Source organism: Gossypium raimondii, chromosome 5 (assembly GCF_025698545.1).
Source record: "Gossypium raimondii isolate GPD5lz chromosome 5, ASM2569854v1, whole genome shotgun sequence".
Lineage (NCBI taxonomy): Eukaryota > Viridiplantae > Streptophyta > Magnoliopsida > Malvales > Malvaceae > Gossypium > Gossypium raimondii.
In genome coordinates this window covers 56,909,691-56,936,944 of record NC_068569.1, presented here as the reverse complement: position 1 = coordinate 56,936,944, position 27,254 = coordinate 56,909,691, and the positions used below count along the sequence as shown (strand labels likewise).

General features: G+C 33.2%; 2 protein-coding genes and 1 long non-coding RNA gene across 7 annotated transcripts; 1 reads left to right on the top strand and 2 right to left on the bottom strand.

Annotated features, from left to right (window-relative positions):
* The first annotated feature begins 2,442 nt into the window (after nucleotides 1-2,442).
* On the top strand, nucleotides 2,443-3,070 carry LOC105768616 (chaperone protein dnaJ 11, chloroplastic). Its single transcript, XM_012588638.2, has one exon. The coding sequence runs from the start codon at nucleotides 2,507-2,509 to the stop codon at nucleotides 2,951-2,953; it is 447 nt and encodes a 148-aa protein (XP_012444092.1). The 5' UTR covers nucleotides 2,443-2,506; the 3' UTR covers nucleotides 2,954-3,070.
* Nucleotides 3,071-9,590: 6,520 nt separating this feature from the next.
* LOC105768614 (sufE-like protein 1, chloroplastic/mitochondrial) lies at nucleotides 9,591-15,195 on the bottom strand. Of its 3 annotated transcripts, none has more exons than XM_012588636.2 (3): nucleotides 15,027-15,195; nucleotides 12,049-13,184; nucleotides 9,591-9,950 (listed from the first exon to the last, which is right to left on the bottom strand). In XM_012588636.2, the coding sequence occupies exon 2, from the start codon at nucleotides 13,071-13,073 to the stop codon at nucleotides 12,051-12,053; it is 1,023 nt and encodes a 340-aa protein (XP_012444090.1). In that variant the 5' UTR covers nucleotides 13,074-13,184; nucleotides 15,027-15,195; the 3' UTR covers nucleotides 9,591-9,950; nucleotides 12,049-12,050. The 3 variants fall into 3 exon arrangements, with proteins under 3 accessions (XP_012444090.1, XP_012444089.1, XP_012444091.1); XM_012588635.2 differs by lacking the exon at nucleotides 9,591-9,950 and adding an exon at nucleotides 10,759-11,130; XM_012588637.2 differs by lacking the exon at nucleotides 9,591-9,950 and adding an exon at nucleotides 10,759-11,018.
* Nucleotides 15,196-18,718: 3,523 nt separating this feature from the next.
* On the bottom strand, nucleotides 18,719-20,602 carry LOC105768613 (uncharacterized). 3 transcript variants are annotated; one of them, XR_008196003.1, is made up of 4 exons: nucleotides 20,311-20,602; nucleotides 19,854-20,045; nucleotides 19,698-19,744; nucleotides 18,719-19,582 (listed from the first exon to the last, which is right to left on the bottom strand). It is a non-coding gene; the product is annotated as an uncharacterized LOC105768613 (long non-coding RNA). The 3 variants fall into 3 exon arrangements; XR_008196002.1 differs by having other exon boundaries at nucleotides 20,317-20,597; XR_001125870.2 differs by having other exon boundaries at nucleotides 19,854-20,601.
* Nucleotides 20,603-27,254: the final 6,652 nt, after the last annotated feature.

Sequence of the window (27,254 nt, the reverse complement as noted above, 5' to 3'; positions counted from 1 at the left end):
GGCAATCAATTACCCTTACAATTTTAGTGGTGAAGAAGTATGAAAACGATATGTGCATGCTTAATAAGATAAGTATCCAACTTGTAATTTTTGATTTTTTTGTTGTTTTAAGAAAAATGGTGTCGATTGAGTCTTAGTTCGATTCGTATGGGTGTTATTGTCAATGCAGGAGGATGTGGGTTCGAGTGCGTTGAAACGCAGAAATGGGTAGTTTTAGGCATTTTATAATAAAAAAATATTATTAGAACCTTAATATAATATGGTAAACAAATCTTCCTTAAACCTATTTCGGGAGTATTTATTTGGCAATTACCGAATATATTATTTAAGAAAATTTTTATATTAAATATATTAATAAAATATTGTCAATTCAAGCATGTTGCATTTTCGATTTTGGGAGTGAATGCTTCTATTTCTCAAGGCTCTTATCTGGGGCTTCCATATTTGGTTGGTAGAAATAAGAAACAAGTTTTCAGTTTTATAAGAGATCATTTGTACAAATGCATTTTGAGTTAGAAGAATAGACTTCTGTCTCGACCGGGTAAGGAGGTAGTTCTTAAGACGATTGCACAAGCTATTCCCGTTTATTATATGAGTGTATTTCTTTTGACGTCAAGTTTATGTGATGACTTACTATAACACCTTACACTTGGTTCGGTCACTTAACCCGAGCTATAAGGTAATACAACTGTTAAACATCATTTCCATTCTATAAATCAACATAATAATTTATAAATGCATAAAACAACATTAATACAATTATGATGTGATTTACAATTAAAATCAGACATTAATTAAGCATATGAGATCCATAAACCAACTCGGAATCAAATTGGGACTAAATTGAAACTTTTACAAAAATTCAGGTAAAAAATATAAACAGGGGTCACACGATTGTGTGACAAGGTTGAGACTATATGGTCCTATGACATGGTTGTGTTGTATAACAAACTGACATCGTGTACTCCAAGGTCACACGGCCGTGTAACAGACTGATGCTATGTAAACGAACCTGCTCCAAAATCAAACATACCACATGGCCGTGTCATGCAACTGTGTGTGGCACACGGCCGTGTGTATCTAAACATGCCTTCAAAACCAAGCCATCATACCTATAATCACTTAGACCACAAGTCATGCAATTACCATTCATTAAACTTACATATAATGCATCAAAAACTTGCCAAAGCATACAAAATATCAACCAACCTAAGTGCCTAACCAAAATGTCATCAATGGCACCACAACATTAACTATTCAAGCACAAACTACTTAACATTTCACGCTCATTCAACCATCACTTATAATTCGTTTTCTCATGACTATATTCATCAACCAAGTTCATCGACTAACCAAAGTAAGAAACATTTCATAGGCAAGATAACATGAATAATACCAAATAGTTTTATACCACCACAAGCTACCAAATAGATTTAAATTTAATATTTGATTCATTATAAATATAACTTGTTTTTGTTTAATATGATTCATAATTCATTCAACAACTTTTTTTTTAGGTGAAACAAAATGGATAATATAATTTTTTGGCCCCTAAACTTGGCAACCAGGTCCACTTTGGTACTTGTACTTTGTTTTTGTCCAGTTTGATCCTTGAACTTGACAACTAGATCCACTTTGGTCCTTAAATTTGAGTTCTGTCAAATTTGATGATGTGGCCAGTGTTTACTAGAACAAGACCAAATCAAATGGATTGAGAACAAATCGTTATAATAGTCCAAATAAAAAGGTTGAACCAATTGACTCGAAAATTGCTTAAGATTGGTAAAAATAAAAAATCAAGACAAAAATGGACAGTTGAACAAGTTGAATTAATTTAATATGTTTTTCTTAAAATTTTTATGAATTTCTAATTATTTATTTAATTATTGTTGGTCTATAGTCGAACCGATCGAACTAGTCAAATTGGAAACTAATGATTTGAATTGTTCAACCATCGATCCAGTTATTAAAACACCGAATATTATATAATGAGATTGTAGCATATTATCACCTAAATATTTATATAAAATTTTTAATTTTCAAGTGATAATGTGGCGCAATTTTAAAACACCACATCATCAAACTTTTATAATTTTCAAGTTCAGGAACCAAAATAACGAAACAAAGTACGTACTAAAATGAATTTATTTCCCAAGTTTAGGGGCAAAAATGAAATAATATTACCCCAAAACAAAAAGACAAGTAGCGCTGAGCCGGAAAAAATGGCTCGGAAACAAGATATCTTCTAGAAGGCTTATAAGTAAAAAGAAGAAAAAAATCAGAAAATTAAGAGTTAAGACAATACCTGCAATAATGTCGGAATCAAATGGAAGAAACCAGCAGCAGACAAAACAGCCCACACTGTTTTTTTTTTTTTTTTTTTTATATAAATATATTTTGATTTTTATTTTTCAGATTCTCTGTCTTAAATATCGGCACCCACATCTTCTAGCTTTTGACCCTTATAAATACAAGATTCATTCACCTGTGACCTACCAAATTCTTTATGCTCTCATCCCTTCTTTCCCCAATGTATGCAACCCTCCCTTCCCCTTTCCTCCCTAAATCCATCCACGCTTTCTCCCCCAACAAGACTTCATCCTCCCTGAGGACTTCGGCACAAGCGGCGTCTTTCAAGTCGGCCACCGCTACTGAAAGCAATAGCGCGGCGGTGGCTCTGGCGGGGAGTTTGTACGAGATACTGAGGGTGGAGAGAACGGCGTCGTTGAACGAGATCAAGACGGCGTATCGAAGCCTGGCCAAGGTTTACCATCCCGACGCGAACGGATCCTCATCGGACGGCCGCGATTTCATCGAGATTCGTAACGCTTACGCGACATTGTCGGATCCGACGGCCAGAGCCGTGTACGATATGTCGTTGGGGGTACGTGCGAGACGGGTTAGGACTCGGGCGTACCCGATCCGAAGATGGGAAACCGATCAGTGCTGGTAGACCAAAAAAGAAGAAGGAAAATTAGGGATTATTCCCCCTTTTTTGCAATTGATGTTTGGACACAAATGCTTTGTTTCATAGGCGGGAATTGAGTAAATATACATTTTTTATCCCCAATTATCTTAATGTATTATTATGAAGAAATGACTATTTATGGTTCTTCCATGTTTTTAATGGAAAAGAAACGAAGAAAAGATGATTTTTTTAAAATAAAAATAAGTCTATATACTACATTTTATATCCTTTTTTATATAAAAATATCAAAATCTATAAATTTATAAAAGAAATTTAAATATAATTTTGCCTGAAAGTTAAAAAATCTAAAATTTCAAAAAAAAATCTAAAATTGACTAAATATTTTTAAAAAATTAAAAATGCAATAAGCTTTTAAAAATAGGTAACCTCTCAAAATAGTTATTTTTGTTTGTCTCAAGTTGTATTTTAATCACTTAATGTTATGTTTTAATCACTTATGTTATCGTTTTGTTACGAAATGGTCACTCTGTTGTTAAGATGTTTTACCTTTCAAACGACAATCCGATGTGGCAGTTAAAATATATTTTAAATGCCAACGTGGATGTTAATTCAAGTAAATTAATTATTTTTTTAATTAAATAAATTTAATTAATTGAATTTTCTAAATTAATTAAAGGAAAATGTTAATTTGGTTTTCCGAAATAACCAAACCCAGTGCATCAAATTAATCCTTGAATTGAAAAAGAAACCCTTGGTTTCCTTTTTTTTTTAGTTTTCGTTTCCATTCTAACTGAAAAAATCGTTCATTTTTATAATCATCTTTGTTGAATCGAAACAATAGAAATCAAATTGAGTGCTCCATCAATCAATTGGATTTTTTTATTCAAAATGAAAGAACAAAAGATCGATTCAATAGAGAGTCTAGGCATGGATTACAGTAAATAATGAATTTTTTGTTCTTTATATAGATTTTGGGTTCAAATATTATATTTTTCTTTTTTTGGGCAAAAAAGGTGGTCCATCATTTCATTTTTTCTGTATATGTGACAAACAAAAAGGACATAGTCAAACCAATAACGTGACTAAAATGATAACGTTTTAATGGCAGATATTATGGTTTAACTGTCACATCATATTGTCGTTTGGAAGGTAACAGATCTTAACAATAAAGTGACCATTTCGTAGCAAAACGATATCGTAAGTGACTAAAATGTAACATTTCAAACATAAGTGATTAAAATGTAACCTGATGCAAATAAAAGTGACTATTTTAGTAGTTTACCCTTTAAAAAATAAAAATATCATTAGTTACAAAAATAAAAAATAAAAAATCTTATATAATTTTAAAAACAAATGTTAAAAATTCAAGAAGAAATCATAAATAAAAATAGGGTTGAGACAAATGCATGTTTAGCTTTATCTTCTTTTTTAATGCACCATTACATATACGATATTGAAGGTTTCCCAAAATAAAATATGAGATGTAAGGTGGATATGTATTTGTATAAATTCATGTTAGTTTATGATTTGATTAGGATTTTTGTTGATACATTGATACCACAATGAAGGAGTATAGAGAAGAGAATGATGGATGGTATGGAAGTTGGTTCACCCAGTCAGGGTGGAGAGTTAGAGGCTAAGGAGAACAAAGGTGGGAAGAATGTTGAAGATAAGAACTTCAAAAAGTATTGACATAATGTAGGCTTAGTATTTTCAAGAGTCGATCCCCTTTTCATTGTTCTTAGAGGTACTATAGAGCGCGTGGGAAGGATGTCTTTGATGGGATGAGAATGTTTGTGACAAGATAGATCATGTCCTTCATTCTGATTCTGATAGGATAAAGCAGTTAAGCCCACATGATGTTTGGTGACCAAAGATTCCACGTTCCCAATGAAGATCAGACGATTCGTTGCCCGAATATTCCTTTTAGAAGGATTAATTCACAGATGACCTCTCAGCTTGTTAATGGTAGGCTTACTGTTTAGACATCTCATAGGCTTGCCACGTGCCTTATCGCGAATAGGGTATAACAATATTCCCTCCCTTTGAGTCAAGAGGAGGGTTATAAAGTGACCTTCCTCGAAAAACTCTGTTCTGATAACTTCTTTCCAAGTTGTTTCGAATCGTGGCTTTATTCTATGACGAAACGTTAATTCCCAACGTTTGAGATTGTCATAGGGAGCCATGATAATGATGAACAACAGTCTTTTGAGACAAGTGGTAAATTTCTATTGGGTGTCACTTGTTCTTCAAAAAGATGTGTTTTGAGAGATAGCTCTATATATTCCAAGTTGTAATCTTCAAAGTTATTTTTGCCTCCTTTTTTGTTTTGAAATTACTATAACTGCTATAGGTGATTTTCTTGTTTCTATTAATTTTTTTCAACGATTTTTGCATTATAACGATTTGTTTACTTCGTTTCACCTTGTGATTGTTCTTCTTATTATTATTAGAGCAATTTTTTGTACTTTTGTTGAGAAAATGGCCAAGGGAGGTGAACAGTCTGGTAGAAGTCAAAGCAAAGGTGACAGTCACACTGGCTGTCTAAAAGCGGTGGCAAAGAGTCAAAAAGTTGTCACAACGAAGTTTAACAGAGCTACTGCTACAAAATCCGAAAGGGCATGTGATGAGCCTGTTGTTAGCCTCAGTTATTTGTTCTCCATGACCCCTTGGGAAATGAAAAATTTGCTACTATGCTGTGGTTTGTTCACCAAAGATCACAAATGTGAGTTTAATATCTTAGAAGGGCTGTATCATCTAAGTAAGGTCTTTGGCCCTGATTCCACCGGTGGAAAACTCGAGTTCTACCTCTCACTATTTCTTCTTAGAGCGAGTTTCACACTTCCCTTCTCAAACTACATTTGAAATGTTTTGTATGACTTCCACGTAGCACCAGGTCAACCGACGAGTCTTTCTTGATGGCTACTTTTGGTTTATTTACTATGGCTTGCAAGAAAGGAATACACCCTTCCGGTCAGTTATTTTGATACTTTATTTTTTGCAAAAGTTGAATGAAGACTGATTTTTGAGGTTATTTTTTGGGACTTGCTTCTACTATCCACGCTTGTAGGATATTCCTAGTGGTTCTCGTTTCAAGATGATGAACCAAGAGGAGTCATTGGTGGTCCCCTTTGAAATCACTTTGAGAGGTGTTTTCAAGTACTGTCTTGAGGAGAGGGGTGTTAGCGGGTATACTACCCAAGATATAACAGATGACTTTGATAATGATGAGACTGTGCCCTTAGCTTCTTATGCCTTTCCCATTCATGTGAGATTCATGTTAGTCAGATGTTTTCGAGGAGCAACTTTAAAGCCTATCTATTATATCACCAACCTGTGCTACCTTCTGGACCGTGAGAGGGAGGTGTCACCAAATACCAACCCAATCATTTCTTAGCTTTGAGGTTCAAGCTTGAGTTGCGCATCTTTAAGCCCCATTTGGTAGAAAACTTTTGCCGTTAAAATGTCAATAGAGTTGCTTGTATCAATTAAGATCCTCCTGACCTAAAAGAAATAAATATTAGCTGAGACCATCAAGGGGTCTTCTCCTTTTACATCCAAAACTTTTTTCACATCACACTTTAAGAATCGAAGATTCCTACGGGAAGATTTGGGCTTCTTGGCCATGGAGAAAACTGATAGGATACTTCCCATATGAGTCTTTCACTTAAAGTTCAATGAAACCCATTCTGCATGCTTGCTCCCTACCAGAACGTCAATGATTCCTCTAAATGGCTACTTATCCTATCATTGCCCTTAGATCATGATTGTCCTATTTCTTTGTCCTAAACCTTATTTGACTGATGGGGCTCTTGAGCCAAGAACTACCTGAGATGCTTCTTCGAGATAGTAGTTTCAATGGCATTATTTAAATGCACACATTGTTCGGTTCAATACCCCCGAGCATTGTGGTACTTGTAATGATGATTGGATTTGTTGCAATGCTCACTGAGCGGGAGATGTGGGGCCACTTCCAAGATTCTTTGGTTTTTTACTTGGTCAAGTATCTGGGTTGAAAGGCAGTTAAGCTCATGGTAGGTCCTGAAGCGGTTGTATGAAACTCTGGGTTGCAGATCTCGCCTTCCCTTATAATTACAGATGGGTCCTTAACGATCCATGGCATAGATATTGTTCACTCTCTAGCTGTTTCTCTAGTTTAATTGGTTATAAGGTCCATGTCTGCATCTGCCTACCTCTAGATTAGTCCTTAGTTGTTGATAGCCTTGAAATATCTTAGGAGGTGATCTTCACAGATAGTTACTCTAGCAGGATGCTAACGCAGAATAATCAACACGTGCCTTTTCAACCTCATCTCTTTTTGAGAATTTATGTACCATTTTATAATGGTGGGAAAGTTTGGTTAGATTATTCACAACGGTAATGTGCCTTAGATGCTTATGAGAGGTCCTAGCTATAAAAGCTTGACTGTCCTACTCATTTGTGACTCCCTTCGTAATCATGGTAGCAACACTAAATCTTTTAACATAATCGCAGAGGGATTCTTTTGCTTCTTGACGAATGGTCATCAAATATGCTAGGGATTACTAGAGGGTCTTATTTGCCAAAAAAAAGCTCATGAACTATTCAGCTAACTGCTCAAAGGAGTGGATTGATCCTTGAGGCAACAATAGGTATCACTGTCGAGCTATTTGCGAGAGGGTCATGGAGAAAACTCTATATTTTACCCAATTGAATGCCTCCAATATGTTCATATGGTTATTATATTGGGCCAAATGGTCTTCTGAATCCCCCAATCTATTATAGAACAACTTTGGAAGCTTGAAGAAGTTGGAGATGTGGTTTTTCAAAATTTCGAGTGCTAGTGGCTCATTGGAGTAATTCTAAACAGATTTGTCTGTTTTCATTCATTTTACTTTTTGCATTAGCTCTACCTTGAAGGTCTTGAGTTGTTCCTCTACAGAGATTTTGCTCCAAGAGTGTTAGGATATAGTCAAGAGGTCAACATTATTTCTTCGAATGTTTTTCAGGTTATTACACTTTCATTCTCTACGGAGGGCAGACTAAGCCTCATCTTCTTGTCGAGCAAGATTGTCTAGCTTGGAAACCTTTGATGTTGCCCTAAGTTCGACAATGAGTTGTTCATTCTGGGCATTCCTTTGGTCAAGGATACGTTATTTTTTCTACTCCTTGAAGCCACGTTCTTGCTAAGAAAATTGCTCTTCCAGATGTTGCAATTTCTCTTAGGTCTATGAATCATGAGGTTGAGGACCTGATGCCTATTGATGGGACCTTTGGTTTAATGGGATGGGAATCGTAGTCGACAGAGGAGATGTGGTTGTGAGGCATGTTACAACTTTTTTTAGGTAGTGGCTATATGGTCAAATGGCTTAGGAGGAGTCACACTAGGCTGTGATTGATATGTTACAGTTGTTGATGGAGTAGCGGTGACTGGAGGAATAACTCCTGTTGGTGCAACTTTCAAAGCCTGTACCAACTATTATAATGTGGGAAGGATGACGCTCGCATACTGTAAATGAGATCTTGGGTGGAGGGAGAAGGAAGGGTTTGTGCAGGATTTAGGTCAATGGAAGTACTCGAGACTAGTGGGATGGGAGTGCTTTGTGGAGCAGAGGGGTAACACTTTAAGATTAAGAAGTTATGTCGTCCACGCTCACCGCACAAATTATTGATAGAACAATACAATAAGGAATGAGTTCAAAGAAGAAAGTGGTAGATGCTATGGAAGTCGATTCAACTAGTTAAGGAGAGAACTGGAGGCTAAGGAGAACAAGGGTGGAGAAAATGCTAAAGATAAGAACTTTAAAGAGTATTGGTAAAATGTAAGCTTAGTATTTTCAAGAGTTGATTCCCTCTTCATTGTTCTTGGGAGTATTTATAGGTTGAGGTCCCATGTAATATGGTGTTAATACGTTGAACTTGAGTAGAAAGGATGTCTTTGATGGGACGAGAATGTTTATGATAAGATAAATTCTATCCTTCATTTTGACTTTGATGGAATAAATTGAACCCACGTGATGTTTAGTGACCAAACGATTCCACATTTCTAATGAAAATCAGGCCATTCGTTGTCCAGATAGTCTTTTCAACAGAATGAGTCCACAACTGATGACAGGCACCTCCTAGACTTAATTATCATTTACCTTTAACCATATTAAAGTGAGCTTAAATGTGATGATATTACAATTCATTAGTTTTAGATTTAATCACATTATATAAGATCAATAATCATTATATATATATTTTATATTCAAATGATAAAAATGAAAATGAAAATGCTAGTTATTATATCATATTAATAAGGATTAATTGGATATATTAATTAATTTTTTAAAAAAAAAAGAAAGAATATATATAACTATTTTTATAATAATTCAAATCAAACTAATTGGTCCTTAGAAGCTTCTAAAAGGCAGGGAGTCCAAATCAGTTTGCTTTCAAGTTTCTCCTCAATAAAATATTTGTCTGTCAAACCCTACGTGCTTAGTAGTTGTATTGAACTGAATTACGGTTCAAAATCCTACCTAAATACATAATGCAAACTTTAACCACTGTTCCAAATCGGTCCTCTAAGGATAATCTTGAACTGTAATAATTCACAAATACCAAGCCCAAACGGAATTTTCATGGAAGTTTCCCCCAACAATTAATCATTAACAATCAACCAGAAAATAAGGTCACGTAGGTTCAAAAAGGGCTTTTGATCCATCTAAGTTACTTAAACTCGAGTTCTAGACATGAATACACCATTGCAATAACCAGGAGGACGGAAGTTGGAGAGCTTAAGTATGTCTTAAACTCTGATTTAATGGTGAAGAAAAATCAAGGGTAGAAATAGTAAAAAGTGGGAGCAACATAACTTTTACAATAGAGTGAAAAGATGAATGCTAAATGCAATTTAACATAATCTACAAGACACTTTGCAGTCCCTCAATGTTCACTCATAAACTGTCTACCACAAGGCTCAGGACATAGTCTTCACTTAATTTATCATGATTAACAAGTAAGGCTTTGGAGTCACACAACAATGACAAACACATCCCTGCACGTTAAAGCAATAATATTATACACCATTGTAATCGCCAGCTCTCAAGATTTGCCAAAGCTAATCATTTTACATAAAAGATACGATGAACTAAGCAATAAGTACCCACACAACTAACCATATAGTGAAAAAAATTTAAGGATCAAGTGCAAGATGTGGATCATCCATTGGGACATTGATAGTATGCCATAAACACATTGCATCAATTTTCACCACTGGTCTCTTATCCAAGACATTCTGATTGTTTTAGTTCCCCTAATCTAACTCTCAATACAACCAATAATGCCCTACTTTACATTGTAAACTTACAATCATAATCTATATTATAGAAATTAGAGGGTAAAAGTACCATGAAGGCCCTTGTATTAAGAATTAGATTCCATTTTGCCTCCTTTACTAAAAAAAAATGGACAATTAGTCTGTGCACATAAGATCAAAGAGTAAACTAATCATTCTATTAAAAATTCTATCTATTTCTATTGTTAAAAACTGATTCCTGTATATCAACATAAGGTACACGTGGCATGTCATGTGTAACTGTCTGGTTATTCCGTTAGCTACCTAAGTTTTTAACAATAGAAAGGAATGAAATTTTTAACGGAAAGAACCAGTTTGCTCTTTAATCTAACGTACAGGGATCAATTTGCCCATTTTTTTAATACAGGTGCAAAATGCTATCTAACTCCTAGTATAGGGGTTTCTATGGTACTTTTACCAAAATTAGAGTAATAGTCAAATGTTTAGCTCACATGCGATAATCTGAAATAAAATTGCTAGCAAAGAGAAGAAAGAATGCACGAGTATGTAACACCAATATAAATGACCAATTATGTTTCAACAGCCTTAACAATGAAATTTAATGATAGAACATAATGAACACTCATTTACATATTTGATAGAACAGAATGACGTGAATGTACAAAGAGCAAAATAGAGGGAAAGGATCAACAAAGAGATGTATTATTTATCATATACATGTTAGTTAGAGCTCCTCATGCAGTATTAGGCCTTGAAGTCCATACAACTCACAGCTGCACATTTACTTCAAATCATAGCCCTGAGCTTCTATATGAAAAACCATGAACATGATTGATAATAATCTTTTTTCTTTTTTTTTAAGTTATTCAAACAACCGACTAACAAGAATCCCGTGTCTCAATTAAGCACCTTCTAAACCCTACAAAGTAAAACATATCAAATATATTATAAAAGACCATATTTTTCACTAGCCATGACAGCTCTTCATTTTGCTTCAACTTGATTATGTTTAAATAGCCTTAAATTTAATGAGAGAACAAGTGAACAACCATGTTTTAACATATTAATAGAACAGAATATCATGATCTTTTATTGCTAACATGGTATGAATGTTCAAAGAGTTAAACAGAGGAATGAATCTACAAAGAGGTGTATTACTTATGGTTAAAATATGCCATAAGTCCTTGTAATTTTGTAAATTTAGAATTTAGTCCCTATACTTTTTAGATTTCAAAATTCAAGTCCAACTATTAACACTGTTAAAATTATTTTGTTAAATTCAAGTTCATTACAACATCATTTTTTAGTTATATTACTACCAAGTACTTTTTATTCAAAATGTCACAGTAGCAAATTTTACAAAAAAATTAACAGTATTAACAATTAGACTTGAATTTTGAAATATGAAAAGTAGAGGGACTAAATTCCTAGAAATAAAAGTACAAGGACAAAATTTCAAATTTGTGAAGAGTACAAAGACTTATGGCATATTTTAACCATTACTTATCATATCCATGTTAGTGACAGTCTCTCATGTAGGATTAGGCCATGAAGTCCCACACAACTCACAGTTGCACATTTACATCAAATCAAATTCCTGAAACTTTTATATGAAATTCCAACCAAGGACACTAAGAACATGACTGAAAACCCTTGGCATCGAATAATTCGAAACGTTATCCAAACAGAACAGCCAAATAGGCAGTTATTCATAAAAAATCCAAGGAACAATCATCTCATTTCTCAATTAAGAAGCTTTAGGAAGCCTACAAAGTAAAGCATATGAAAATTTATTAAAAAAAGTATATTTTTCATTAGTCATGAGAAACAAACATACCTTCATTTTGCTTCAACTTCAGATGGTGTCTTTGCCACTATAGACAAGGCGTGCAATCCACTTTGCAACTCCTCATCCAACAAACTATAAACTAACCTATGCCTTTTAACCAAGCTCTTCCCTTCAAATTCTTTGGACACAATTCTGAGATTAAAATGTGTTTCCCCATCACTGCCCCTCACACCAGCATGTCCAGCATGTTGATAAGAAACATCCTCTACTTCCAACTCAATAGGACTAAGCTCCCTCTCTAGCTTCTCTTTGATCCTCATCCCTCTACTTCCCAATCCACTTGAATTTTCTTCACTACCATTTTGAGAACTAGCTACAGCACCTGAATTCTCATCAACTTTTGAATCTAAACTTGTGTTTTCACTGTTATCATTCACAATCTGACCATTACCTGAAGACTCACTACCTTTTTCAGCTTCAATAAGCAGTTCAAGTGCTTTCCTTTGCATCAACTTCAACATGTTCAAAAACCCATTATTCCTTGAAGGTGTCAAGCTCTGTTGCAGCCCAAGGAGCACTGCAAAATCAGGAGAAACCCTCAAAACTTCTTGGACAGGCCTTCCGGACAATCCATTAACAAGCAAAGCAGCGAGCCCTTTAGTTAAAACAGAATCAGAATCAGCTTGGTAAACAACATTCTTATCTTTATCGAGATAAGCCCTGACCCAAACCTGAGAAACACAGCCCTCAACTTTGTTCTCCTTAGTTTTGAACTGTGTATCAAGTGGATTCAAGTTTTTTCCATAAAACATCAGCTGCTCGTACTTGGCTTTGGGTTCTTCAACAGATTGGAAAAGCTTGATTATTTCTTGGAGCTTTGGAGGGAGTTCTTCTATGGGCTGGAGCTGGGTGGAACTGGAGGAAGATGATTGAAGTGGAGGTGGGGATTTAGTAGGGATATTTTGGAAAGAGATGGATGTGTTGTGAAAGAATGAAAACTTAGAGGGCTTAGAAGGGGAAAGGAAGGGCTTTGATAAATGGAAACATATTGGAAATTTGGAATATGAAGCCATTTCTTAATGATTTAAAGCGCAGGCAGATGAGATGAGAGGAATCGAACTACCTTATCAACCAAAGTTTCGCCTTCAATAATCTCTGTTATTACACCACAAGCTAGTTGGAGCCTGAATAAGAAGAATTAATGGTTAATATATATATTTATATATATTCCCTTAATTTAACTTAGCAATTAGGTCAATTTTGGTTCCTGAACTTGGATGATGTGGTATAATCTTAGAATATCACAATCAAAATTTAATGGAATTCAAGTTCAAAGACCAAAATTGACTTAGCTGCCATGTTAAGCGTCAAAATGGACAAAAACAAATGCAGCTACCAAAGCGAACTTAGTTACCAAATGCATGAGACAAAAAATTACATTAAACCAAGAAATTACAGCAAGCTCAAATTATGATCGAAGTGGAAAGTAAAACATTCATAAAAATAAAAAAACATCATCAGTTATAAATCAATCATAAGACCATACCTCCAAGCATGGTTGTACAAGATCAAATCGATAGCTTCAACCGAGAATCGATTTGTCCGATGGTTTAAATATATAAGTTGAATCGAAAAAACCAATTAAAAATAGATAAAATCGGTTTTTTTTTTAATTATTTTGTAATTTTTAACAAAAAGTTGAGATCTTTTATTATGTTTTGGATTATTTCACCCATTGTTGTAAGATCATGATAGTACTCCATGTAGCAAGTAAAACATTCATAAAAAAAACATCATCAGTTATAAAAAGACATTCTTTGGAGTTTGGGTGTTAATTTTTTCTTCAAAATTTTGGTCTAATGAATTTGAGGTTCTTTTCTTTTGTTTTTGTTTTTGGAATCTCATGCTTATCACAAGAACAAGTAGGTAAAATAATAAGCTTGAAACCTTTCGTTTCTCGAATGCAAATAGATATAAATTCAATTTCTAAATTACATTAAAATGGGTAAAATTAGTAAGATATACCCTTCGTTCTGTCTTGATTCCTTTGAAATGCCATTATATATTCATCAATAGAAATTTATCATTTTATCTAGAACAAGTATATATGATTATTTTCTAAAATAATTCAAAAGGTAATATATCATGTAATCATTTCCTTTTTGGTGTATGATTTTTCTCTCAAACAGTACTAAAGCAGTGGTTATATAGATAAATTAGTTTGAGATTATTATGTCCATCATCTAAAAAGAATGCTTATTATAAGAATAATGACTTCACCATTTGCTTTTCTTTCTTTCTTTCTTTCTTTCTTTCTTTTTTTAAAACTAATTCATAATTTATTTTAACTTCCATAATTATAATAAAAGTTTATCATATTTTGTTAAAATTAATTAGTATAATTCATATATATTGCAGCTTGTTGAAGGGTTGGCTCTCTTTCGGGAGAAGTCTTTGAAGCATCATCCACTGAGCAGCTGATCGGACCCTCAAACAATGGAGGTATTGTGCCCGGGTGTCTATGCTCGGTTTTAGACCCGTGTTTTGTCTCCCTACTCCAAGGAAAACCCAAAGGGGTTTACAGAGTTTGACTGCAGCGCCTAATCCACCAAGGAAATGTTTTTAGCATTTTTGGCCCACCACTTAGCATAACACCTCCACTGTTAGAGGGTCCGGTCGACAGCCACCACTTCAAAGACTTCTCTAGCCGATTCCTCTCAAGACACCTCATGTTTTATTCTTTCAACATGCCTCTAAGACACTAATCTGGTAATAAAAAACACTATTAAATCTAAAAGAATAGTGTTAATGGCATCAGTTATGTTAATTTGACTAAATTCATCTCCAAACAACATAATTCAAGGATTAACTAGACACAGCAATAAAACCTTCAATACCCAAAAGAAAAAATCTTGCATAGACACGAAATTAAAGACAAAAATTGAAACATCAATACATATAAATGAATCCCAAAGCATTCGAATTGAAAACCAAGAAATATAGAAGCAATCAAAGATAGAGCTGACCTGAATTGGATTTGGAAGGCTAATTCGTCCTTCAAAAGAGATAAAGCTCAGTTTGGGTACACTGAATATTTGACCCTTTAAAAAGGAGTGAAGCCTCAATAGATGCTGTGTGGAGCCTGGAAGGAAGCAGTGATGGCGATAACTAATAGCAGGCCACCAAGAAGATGAATAACCACAAAACTGTCCTTTCAATTTTGGGTTTTGATTAAATGAGTTCTCTTTTTTTTTTTAATTGTAGCCCACTTGCCTGCCAATGTAAAGCCCAATATTATTGGTTTATTTATGGTTTTAGTCCTCTATACTTTAATTTTAAGACATTTAGTTATTATATTTTTTTTATTTGAAAATAGCGGTCCTCCTGTTTTATAGTTCAGTTTATTCATGAAACATCTTTCGACGTCATGAATCTACAAACTAAAAATCAAATAACTTTTTTTCTTTGATCTTTGACATTAACCGTCAAATCAACTTGGATCTAATGTATGCCTTTCTACTTATCAATTTAGCTCCTTCGAGTTCTGATCAATTTAAGTTTAGATCATACAAGTTTTTAGAGACGAGTTATCTAATATTCGAATTATTTTAGTTTCGAATCATTTTCGGTTTAGGTCATTCTAAATTTAGATTCTAATATTTTATACTTAATAATCAAATTCGACCGAATTAGATTTAATTTCAAGTTAATTGGTTTAAATGACAAATCCTTTTTTTTTGTCAATTTAGTTCTCAATGTTTGCATCTTTTGTCAATTTTGCTCTTATTCTTTTTTTTAGCTAAATTTGACCATTAGCATTTCAAAAGGAGTCAATTTTTTTATATTTAATAATCAAATTCAATTGAATTAGATTTAATGTCAAGCTAACTGGTTTAAATGACAAATCTGAATTTTTTTATTAATTTAACTCTCAACGTTTACATCTTTTGTCAATTTTACTCCTGTTCTTTTTTAGTTAATTTTGACCATTAATTAGCCTTTTAAAATGTGTAACATCTTGATTTTAGGCCTAGTCGGAACAGTAGTTGCGGGACCACAAATCCAACATAGAAAAATTTATATTATTATTATTTTGATGTCTACAGTATGATACTAAAGTTGTGTAAAATTTTCATAAAGAAATTTCCTTGTTTGAGTGTTCAATTTGATAAAAATGACTAAATCATATAAGGAGCAAAACTTTAGGTCTAATTGATAAAGGCACTAAATAGCTATAGAATTGAAAAGTATGAGCACTTGCATGGTAATTATACCAATAGAAAAGTGAGGAGACAAAGATGGACATGTAGTAGGTGGATTTGGTGAAGTTATTAAAAGGTTAAATTGGTAAATAAGTTAATAGGTATAATAAGATAAAATAGCAGCCATGGAATAGGTTTCATTTGGCTAAACTTTGGAGCTTGATGAGTGGTTTTTATCCCATTTTTAATAATTCCTATATTTTCGGAGTCGTGGTAACTCGATTTAACTCCAAAGCTCACCTATCAAGCTTCAAAGCTTCGAAAACATAAAAATCATTAAAAACGAAATAAAAACCACTCAACTATCAAGCTCCAAAGCTTGGCCGAATGAAACCCATTCCATGGCTGCCATTTTTTTTTTTTTATTACGGTTGAAGAAGAAGAAAAATAAAGATGATAGCTTTTGCTATTTTGTCTTATTATACCTATTAACTTATTTACCAATTTAACCTTTTAATAACTTCACCAAATCCACCTACTACATGTCCATCTTTGTCTCCTCACTTTTCTATTGGTATAATTACCATGTAAGTGCTCATACTTTTCAATTCTATAGCTATTTAGTGCCTTTATCAATTAGACCTCAAGTTTTGCTCCTTACACGATTTAGTCCTTTTTATTAAATTGAGCCCTCAAACGAAGAAATTTCTTTATGAAAATTTCACACAACTTTAGTATCATACTGTAGACATCAAAATAATAATATAAATTTTTTGATGTCAGATTTGTAGTCCCGCAATCACTGTTCCGACTAGGCCCAAAATAAGGATGTCACAAAATGAGTCAAATTGTTTGTTTAATAGAAATGCTAATTGAAATATTAATTTTTAATGACAGTGGTATGACAACCCGTGTGTCAGTCCACATGTAGTTTATACTAATATAGTACTGTTTGTCTATATGCCACGTAAAAAATAATTTAAAATATATAAAATATTTGGAAATTAAAAAATAAAACATTCATAAAATTAAATAGTGTGAAGTGATAACTCTCATATTTAGAGTTGTTTTAGTATATTTTTTATAGCATTTTAGGAGGTAATTTTAGCATTTAGATTAATCTTTAGTGCATTTTATAGTTTTTCAGATTAATTATGTTTTTTTTTATCATTTTTAGAGTTATTTCAGATTAGTTGCTATTTTTCTCTGTACGTTGTAGATTTCGAATAAAGAACGGAAGGCTTGGAGCATAGAGTAAAAAAGTAATGAAGAGAAGTTTTCTGCTCCACCGGATTTCAGTGCGGTGAAGCACAATCTTTAATTTAGAATTTTCAAACAGCAAGCAATCCACTCCACCATAATTCTATGTCCGATGAAGCAGAATGATTAAAACCCTAAAATTAAGGGGTGACGTGATTTAAGGGAAAAGATGGGAAAAAGAGTAAGAGAATAAACTTGGAGGCTAAGAAACAATTCTCTCACACTAAGGGGAACTTCAAGCTTGTAAAGATGAGAAGAAAAAGAGATCCATAATGCTCGAAATCAATTCGATAATTATTTTTCTCTTTAGATTATTGCCTTTTACTTTGTATCGATGCAAGTTTGTTGTGAATCTTTTTTTTTGTGTGTGATTTTCTCAAATCAACATGACTGGGCTTAATTTTCTTGAAACAATGATGGATCCTATTTTTAGTTAATTAATTTATTCTCTCTTCAATTGTTTTGATTTTTGTTAATTATCTATTCAATCCCGTGCTTATTTAATCTGGTTACCTAATCACCAAGTTGCATTAATTTGATAATTTTGATTTGTCTTGGAAGAGAAAATTAAGGTTTAGATCTAGACCTAATAGACTAGGATTATCTTTAGTAGTGTAAACGCATAAGTTAATTTGTGGCTAGGAAAGGAATATACATGATGCCCTTTATCAACCCAATAGGTTTATTCGTAGTGACTCAGCCCAACTTGCCTAGCATAGGAATATAGCTAGTGGGGAAGGGGGATTAACTTAGCTAGATACTCGAAGGGTCTAGTTAATGCCATTGAATCTTGGGTTAGTAATTACATAGATTGAACAATTGAATGAGAGATAATTGATTAACTAAAATAGGTGAAGTTAGAGTCCCAAGATCTTAAAATTGATTGAGAAACTTAGTAATTTTCAATGTTTTAGTTTAATAAAATATCTTGTTTTGTTTAATTTTAGTAGTAACTATAATTTATTTTCTTGATTTGGATTAGATAAAACGAAATAGTTGGTACTTAGCAACTTATAATTTGGTCCGCATGGGAACGGCATCTTCTTATCACTTTATTACTTGATTTGGCACGTGCACTTGCGTGATGAATTTTCACACAACTTGAAGCATAGGTGGATTGTCATGTGAGCTAATATGTTTAAAGATTTAATATCTTAGTTAGTATTTTTGTTAAAAAAATTAGTCTAATCCGATTTTTTTAAAAAAATTTGAGAGCCAAATTTAACTAAAAAGGAATAAAGATCAAATTGACAATATAAACGTTGAGAACGAAAATAAATATGTGATACCACTAAAACGTAGACCAAACTTCATATTGTAACACATTTCCTCAGGTGGTGCTGCTTTAAACACCCGAAATTGCTTGTTGAGATTCTCATCCACCTCCAAAGTTGCAGCAACGTTATACCATATTTGCATCATCACCACCATGAACCAACCAACCACTAATAGGCACAAGGAAAGACAAAAAAATCATTTACCTGTAGCGGTAATTGGGAGCTGACCAGATGGTGACTATTTGGTTATTCAACATCTATTTGTACCCTTCCATGACCAACTGATGGGCACGACATATACAGTCGATGTTGTTGGTGTGGTTGAACAAAAAAATGTTGGTGCTACCGAAGGGGAAATCTGCACCACGCAGACTCAAAGCCCAACCATCGACGACATCTTCTGGATCCGACCACAACAAGTCACACATGGCACCATCATGAGGTACTAACAAAGAAATGTTAGTACGTATGTTATGATTAATCTTCCTTATGAATGAAATTATCAATCTTCTTCTTCTTCTTCTTCTCCATTTCTTTTATAAAATTCTTGTCACTGCCAAGGTTATGACAACCAGAGCCTACAAAGATTCACTAGTCGAGTTAGGAAAGCAAAAAAATGTGAACACTATGGTGGGAGCCGAGGGCACTAGATTCACACAGTTGCATGAGCAAATACAATGGTGCAGGAACAATTAGAAAGCCTGCAAGATGAAACCAAAATTCCTAAGTGGTGGGAAGAGCAAAAAAGTAGTATCGATGCCACATTTGTAGAAACACAGAGATATATTAGTAGAATATTGGAGTCATTGACCAAAAAGGGTGAAGAATCCTCCTCCAATACACCTGAAACACAAAGAAACAACATGAATCAGGTAGCTACTAATACCTAATCAAAAGCAGATAAAAAAAAAAAAAAACCAATACAAGTCATTGTTATAGATGAGCATGAAAGTTATACCTTCCAACTTGGGGAACCAAACTAAATTCCCAATATGAACCCAAATCCTGAAAAAAAGATACCAACAAAATACAAGACTTGGTTAAACTTGACAGTTCATCTGAACCTCCATTACCTGAAACAAATCAAAATAACAACGCTGCTACTGCTAAAAACCTTGGGGTGGGTCAAGAAATGTCAAAGATATTTCTCAATGTTTTCTGTAGCTGAGGATCTGAAGGTTGATATTGCTTCCATGTATTTGGTGGGAAAGGCAGAGACTTGGTAAGATGGCTATATTTTGCAAAAGCATCGAACTACTTGGCCTGAATTTGTTGTAGATCTTTGTCAGAGATTTTGTGATAGGACCTGTGCAGATGTAGTTGAGGAATTCAACAAGTTAGTTCAACAGAGTATTGTAGAATATTACCAGGAGAAGTTTTAAGAATTAAGATCATTTATGCAAGAAAATTATATTGTATCCAGCTTCATCAGTAGATTGAAGGAAGAAATTAAACACAGGGTTAAGGCCAATAAGCCTTCTTCTTTAGCTACTGCTGGTACTGCTGCCAGGCAAGCTAAATTGCATGAAATGTCAGTACAGATTGATTACCAAATTCAACCAAACCCTCACCCTAACCTTTACTCAAAGGACTTGTCCCAACCTTAGAAATCAAACCAAGTCAGTTCCCAAAACGGAAAAGCTTTTTTGGATTATAGAAGAGCCAACGACCTCAGTTTTAGGTATGGAGAAAAGTTTACTCCTGGCCATCAATGCAAGGTTAAATATTTTAATTCCATGGAAGAAGAAATAATAGAGGAAAAGGAAGTTGCAACTGAAGAAAAAGAAATGATGGAACATTGGAGATATCTATTAATGCCTTGATAGGGAGTGTTGGACACAGTACACTCAGAATATTAAGGATCTATTAAAGGGAGGCCTATCAATGTCTTAATTAATAGTGGAAACACTCACAACTTTATTACCCCCAAGTGGGCCAAGGAAGGAGTTGAATTAGAACGATCTCATCCTTTGACAATAACAGTGGCCAATGGTGAGGAGCCATTTAGCACAACAAAATGCGAGCACATGATTTCAGAGTACTTTCTCTAGGAGGGAGTGATATGGTACTTGGGGTTGATTGGATGAGGCAATTTAGTCCAGTGTTATGGATTTCAATGCTATGACTCTTAGTTTCCAGTGGAAAGGGCGGACTATAACCTTAAAAGGGGGCCAAAAGAATCCTGGATTGAAGGCCATTTCTGGGGAGAAGTTGCAGAAAATAGCAGAAAAAGATCCATAGATGACAGGGGAGATGTATATGCTTACTTTAGAAGAACTTGAAACCGAAATTCGTAATGATTTAAACAAATTGTTAAAGGATTACTCTGATGTGTTTGAAGAGCCAAAAGGGATGCCACCAGTAAGGAGCCATGATCATGCCATTGTTCTCAAGCCAGATGCCTAACCAATAAATCTCAGGCCCTACAGATTTCCTTATTACTAGAAGACTGAATTGGAAAGGCAAATTTCAGATATGTTGTCTTTGTCTATCATTCAAACTAGTAAGAGCCCTTTTTCCTCTCCTTGTTTATTGGTTAAGAACAAAGATGGTAATTGAAGATTATGTGTGGATTATAGACAACTAAATACTATCAAAGTAAAAAACAAGTTTCTTAGTCCAAAGTTGAGGATTTGCTGTATGGATTTACTGGGGCTAAATATTTTTAAAGATGTTCTTAAGGTTAGGATATTGCAGATCAAGATTAAGGAAGAAGATATTCTTAAAACTGTATTTAAAACCCACCATGGGCACTTTAAATTTAAGGTTATGCCCTTTGACTTAACAAGTGCTCTAGCAACTTTTCTTTCCTTTGATGAATGAGGTTTTTGTTGAAAAAAATGGTTTAGAAAACAATGTTTTAGGCACAATAGAAGTTTAATTTTTCTTAAGATTAAGTGTTTATGATATTTATAACAATAAACCCTTAACCGAAATTATATTTGTGCTTTATATGAGGGATCTAAGTCGATCCCAACTTTCTACCATATAGCCTTCTCCGCTATTCTTGAACCCTGAATTGCTTTGAGTGTGGGTCCAAACAAAACAAACAATGCACAAAATAAAATAAAATTACCATTATTTTCTGACAAAAGAATGATGCTAAATGATTTATGTAAATAAGTTAGCTCATAGTTCCTATTTATAGAGAAACAGTATGTTACATGTATTGGGTACAATTATATGTATTATCTAAATTTTATCCAACACTTATAATTTATCCAACCCAATAATTATTTTCTGTTTTAAAATTATTATTTATTTAATTTAATTAATTAGCTTAATTAAAGTAATGACAACTTTACCGTATTAAAATTTATGATGAAATATATTTAATTGTCTCATTCAACAAACCTATTATGACTAATTAATTTAATTCTCATTTTGAATTTCAATTATTTAATTACAATAAATTAAATAATAATTTGAAGAAATTAAATTAATTTCTAAATTATCTATTGTACTTAGTGAGAAAACACATTCATTGTGAATAATGATACATGAGATCTATTTCTCTTATTTCACCATTTTCATCCATTCCATATCATTGGTTCTATATGCAATTTGTTTTGAGTTATCTCGAGCTAGCGAAAAGACCGATCGGGTCTATATAATTAGGACCCGAATAACTTGTAATTAAGTTTCGGCTCTTTACTTATTAATAACAACATTATTAGTCAAGAAGTCATTTCACTAAAGTATTACGATTGAGGTCTCCCCATGATGTACCATTACAAAATATACTTTTCTAAGTACTTGTCCAATGACCTTCTCACAAGTGTGTTACTTGTTGAAAAAATCGGTTTAGAAAACAATGATTTAGGCATAACGAAAGTTTAAAATTTTCTTAAAATTGAGCCTTGTGACATTTATAGCAATAAATTTTTAATCAAAATTATACTTGTGCTTTGAACAAAGAGAGTTGATGTGTCGTATTTTGATATGACAAATTAAACTCTTTACACAATTAAAGAGCTTGTTTTCAAGTAATTGGTTGAGTCTTTTATAATTTCTTTTTTCCATACTTAGGTTAGACTTTATTTTTAATTGCAATTTTTATTTTATTTTATTTTATTTTATGCTTCTATAAATAAAAATGTCAATTACATGTATCTATGAACTTAATGGTGGCTAAGATATTCCCATGGACTTAGTTGAGGAGAATAAGGAAGTAAATGAGCAAGTACCTACAATGTTGCTACCTTGGGAAAGTGATGTTGCAACCTGGAGTTCTCTAACCTCAAGCTTGCGATATCACCTATGCATGTCGTGACATTGTATGCTTTCCATTAGCAAAGGAGATGGCTTTCAAAGTCATAACATTCGACTCTCAATGTTGCAACACTGAGCTCTTTGATGTTAAGGTTGCGACATTGATCTTGTAATGTTGTGACATCAGCCTTAGACCTGGAGTGAAGAAATCGAGCAAGGTCTCGACCTCAACCTATCAATGTCATGACCCAGAGCTTTATGATGTCAATGTCGCGACATTGGTCTTGTAATGTTGCGACATTGAGCCTTACGCAACCAAATTCAAAAGGGCAACATAAAGACATTTTGGGTGAAGGTTACTTTAATTAAGGTTATTAACAAGGGTATTTTTGTAATTGATGCATTAAAAATATTTTGCCTACAAATACTACTTTAATAAGCTACTTGAAAAGGAGATTAGAGTAGGGACTAGAGTAAAGACTAGGGCAGAAAACATATTTTTACTTTTATTTTTTTTTAATTTTAGTTTTTTTAATTTTATTTTCTCTTTTCTTTTAGAATAAAGTTTATTTTTTGTTGTTAAAATCTCTTGCTTTTGTGAACGCTTTGTAAAAAGGAGAAGATTAAACTCCAGTGCTTCACAAAGATTGACAGGTTTGAATAAGCATCTCCCAAACCTTTTACTTTTTTTATTTCGCATATAATGTGTTTGAGGAAATGCCTATTTGATTTTTGAGTTTCAATCATGTGCTAATATCGTTTGTTTGTTGAATGATGGGTTGACTGCTAAATTACGTTGATTTCTATGCTTGATTAGTTGTTTGTTCAATTGTACTGAATTGTTTAATACACTGACACATCTAGTGGAAAATCTAGATAAATGAAACCGAAAGAAGAACTTATCATTAATAAGTTGGTAGAGTTCATCCTTCATCAACAGCTCCCAAATGTTGTGTAACTTTCGATGGGTGAATCTACATAGAAAAACACACTAAAATAAATATACTATATATATAAACACAAATAAAAAAATTATTGAATTCCTCCATAACCGGGGCAATCCATGTTTAAACTATGCATAAAAATATATAGAACAAACCTTGATATATCTTGTTGAATTTGAGCATGAAAGATTGATTAACAATAGTTGAAATGATGATAGATTAATGATAGATGTGTGCAAATCGTAAGTGAAGATCCTTAGTGAAAATAATAAATGAGTACGCATTAATAAAACATGAACATGAATAATAACATGATAACTATGCATAAATGGATTACATCATAACATGTTGATCTGAATCATAAAGAAAATGATGAGTTATCTACTATGCATATATGTATAAATCTAATGTACTAATGTGAGTTGTATGATAAATGAACCATGGTGGGAACTATGTTTAATTATGCTAAGTTATGTCTCAATAAAGAGATATGATAATTCTTATAAATAGGAGTGAGATTTCATTTAGATGATATATCAAAAAATTGCAACAAAATATTTATATTCTTCCTGCAGCTTCTACCATTCTTAGATTGTTTTATAAAGACTCATTGCAAATATTCTTCATAGAAATTGATTTTCTTGTTATACTCTACTCAATGCTTAATGGACTATTTACGTTGTGCAAAACGCAAATAGTTTTGGGCCTTCATTGTATTTTTAAAGTTTATTTCCTTGAAACTAATTTACACACCGAGTATAAAGGTGGGGTCGAATAGAACCTTAAAGATAGTGGTTTGATATACGTCTTGGAGTCTTATTCTATTGATTCGTTTTTCTATTCGAGTTATTGCTCGTGTTCTGTCATACTCCATTCGTGCATTTGAGATTTTCCTCACTGAAGTTCTGGAGAACAATGTCACATAATACATTTTTTTAGTATTCTTTATATCCGGCTACCCCTCTCAACAATGTCATTTCCAAGGTTCGAACATGCTTCTCAAGAATGCAATATGCCTTATCACTGCACCCAACACTTATTGGTATCACATAATAAATTTTTAAATATATATACATGCATGGATGGAATGAAACTCATCCAATTTTCTTTTGTTAATAACTCTTCGAGGTTGAATCTTGCTAAATTGTTCAAGAGTAGGGAAAGTTTTCGCGCTTCAAATTGTCAAGAAATCTTTTTAAAAGGTTAATTAGAGTCTTTAATTGAATTTTTTGAAATCTTTATTTCAAAGGGTTGAATTGGACATATTCTTCTGTCCAATTTGATTTATTCTTTTAAGGTGATGCATAAAGCTAAAAGAAAACAATTTATTTTAGAATAATTCTGAGAATAATGTCACAAAATATATTCTTTTAAGGTATCACATAATATATATGATATAATTGTTACTATATAATCATTAATGCTCAATACTTTCAAACTTATTTAAATTCTAATTAATTTATTTTAAAAAATAATTAATTAGTAAATAATGAAAAAAAATTAAAAGCATTTAAAGCTATTTTTTATACAATCATAATCTTTGAAACATTGTCGATTGAGTCTTAGCTCAATTGGCATGAGCATTGTTGTTAATGCAAGAGGACGTGGCTTCAAATATGTTGAAGCGCATTATCCTCCTATTTATTAATTGAGGAAGGACTATGGAAATTGATTTAGATATAATTTGTATTTTTTTTAAAAATAAGTTTAATATATGTATAGTTTATTTAAGTTATTGGGTTTATATTTATTAATAAATAATATTGTGCATAATTTAATAATGGTCAAAATGTGCTACTAGTCCTGTACTTTCATGGACTTAGAATTTAATCTATGTACTTTTCATATTTCAACATTTTAATATATGTATAGTTTATTTAAGTTATTGGGTTTATATTTGTTAATAAATAATATTATGCATAATTTAATAATGGTCAAAATGTGCTACTAGTCCCTGTACTTTCATGGAGTTAGAATTTAATCTATGTACTTTTCATATTTCAACATTTTAATTCAATAGTTAACCTCATTAAACTTCTTCATTAAATTTCTTGGTTTGACAGTTTGAAATAAACAAATACTCACTTTGGTAGCCATGCAACAAGAAAAGCTATATTGTAATTAACCTAAATTTAATAAAAGAATTTTAATAGAGTCAAGCGGACTTGTATTTTTAAATTTGAAAAGTTGAGAGGCTAAATTCCTAATTATTGAAGACTACATAGATTTGAAGCACATTTTAATCTTTAATAATATATGTATAGATTTTAGGCCTAAACTCAACTGCTTCAACCTATACCAATAATGTTGTATTATACGCACTGTAGAAGCCCAAATTTGCTCAGGGCCCATACCAGCAAAACCCAAAACAAAATAGCAGACCCAAAATTAAAACAAACTTAACCCAAACCCTCAGCCCAATTACAAAAAAACTAAACCCTAGCCCAACTAAAACTAAAAATTATCAGCCAAAGAAAACCCTAGCCTCTACTGTCCATGTGCGCCGCTCAGCCTCTCTGCCACCCTAGGCCGCCGTTCGTCACGTCCCATCGCCACACCTACACCTGCAAAAAGACAGAAACAAGCAAATACACAGAGGACAATGGCAAAGATTGGATTTTATCTTATTTTTCTTTCGGGTATAAAAACTAATTTGAAAACAGATTGTGGGGGTTTTTTTTTCATCACTGAATCGGGAGGTTTTTTCTTTTTTCTTCTTTTTTGTAACATTTCCACAACAGATTAATAAGAAAAAAGGCAGATCAAAGTTTAAAAAAAAAACTAAAAGGTTGACTCCAGTTCTGTTCTTGTGTTCTTATTTATTTTACTTTATTTTTTTATTTTTATTTGTTGTTTATTTACTGTAATCTTTCAACAAAAACGAAACTAAAAGAAAGGAGAAAGTACTGATCGCTTCAAGGGCCGACGTGAACCCCGCCTTCGCCATCATGAGTCGAGCAGGAGGAGGCGTTCTTCCTTTTTCCTCTTGGTCCCATGGTTGAGAAGGCCTAGCCTTGTGGACGCCTGCAAAAGGAGGCCGAGAGGCCCTTCTCAAGCAACTCGCCATTGGCCATGGAGGCGCGACGGTGGCTCTGAACTTAAGGGCGAAAGTGAGGAAGAAAGGAGAGGGGAGAGAACCGAGCTCTCTTTTTTTTTTTTTAAATAGAATGAAAGTATTTTATTTTTTTTCCTTTTTTTCTCTTTATTTTCTGCTATTTATACAGGCCACCATACGGCGCCATTTTGGGCCTGAGTATTATGACCAAAACGACGCCGTTTCACCTAATAACCTAAAACCCAACCCGATTGAAGCCAAGATCCGCGTGTTCTGGCTTGGAAGGGCTATTTGCACATTCAGC

What these genes read in the sequence shown, in the direction of transcription:
- LOC105768616 (XM_012588638.2), top strand. Translation starts at nt 2,507, where the DNA reads ATGCTCTCATCCCTTCTTTCCCCAATGTATGCAACCCTCCCTTCCCCT.
- LOC105768614 (XM_012588636.2), bottom strand. Translation starts at nt 13,073, where the DNA reads ATGGCTTCATATTCCAAATTTCCAATATGTTTCCATTTATCAAAGCCC.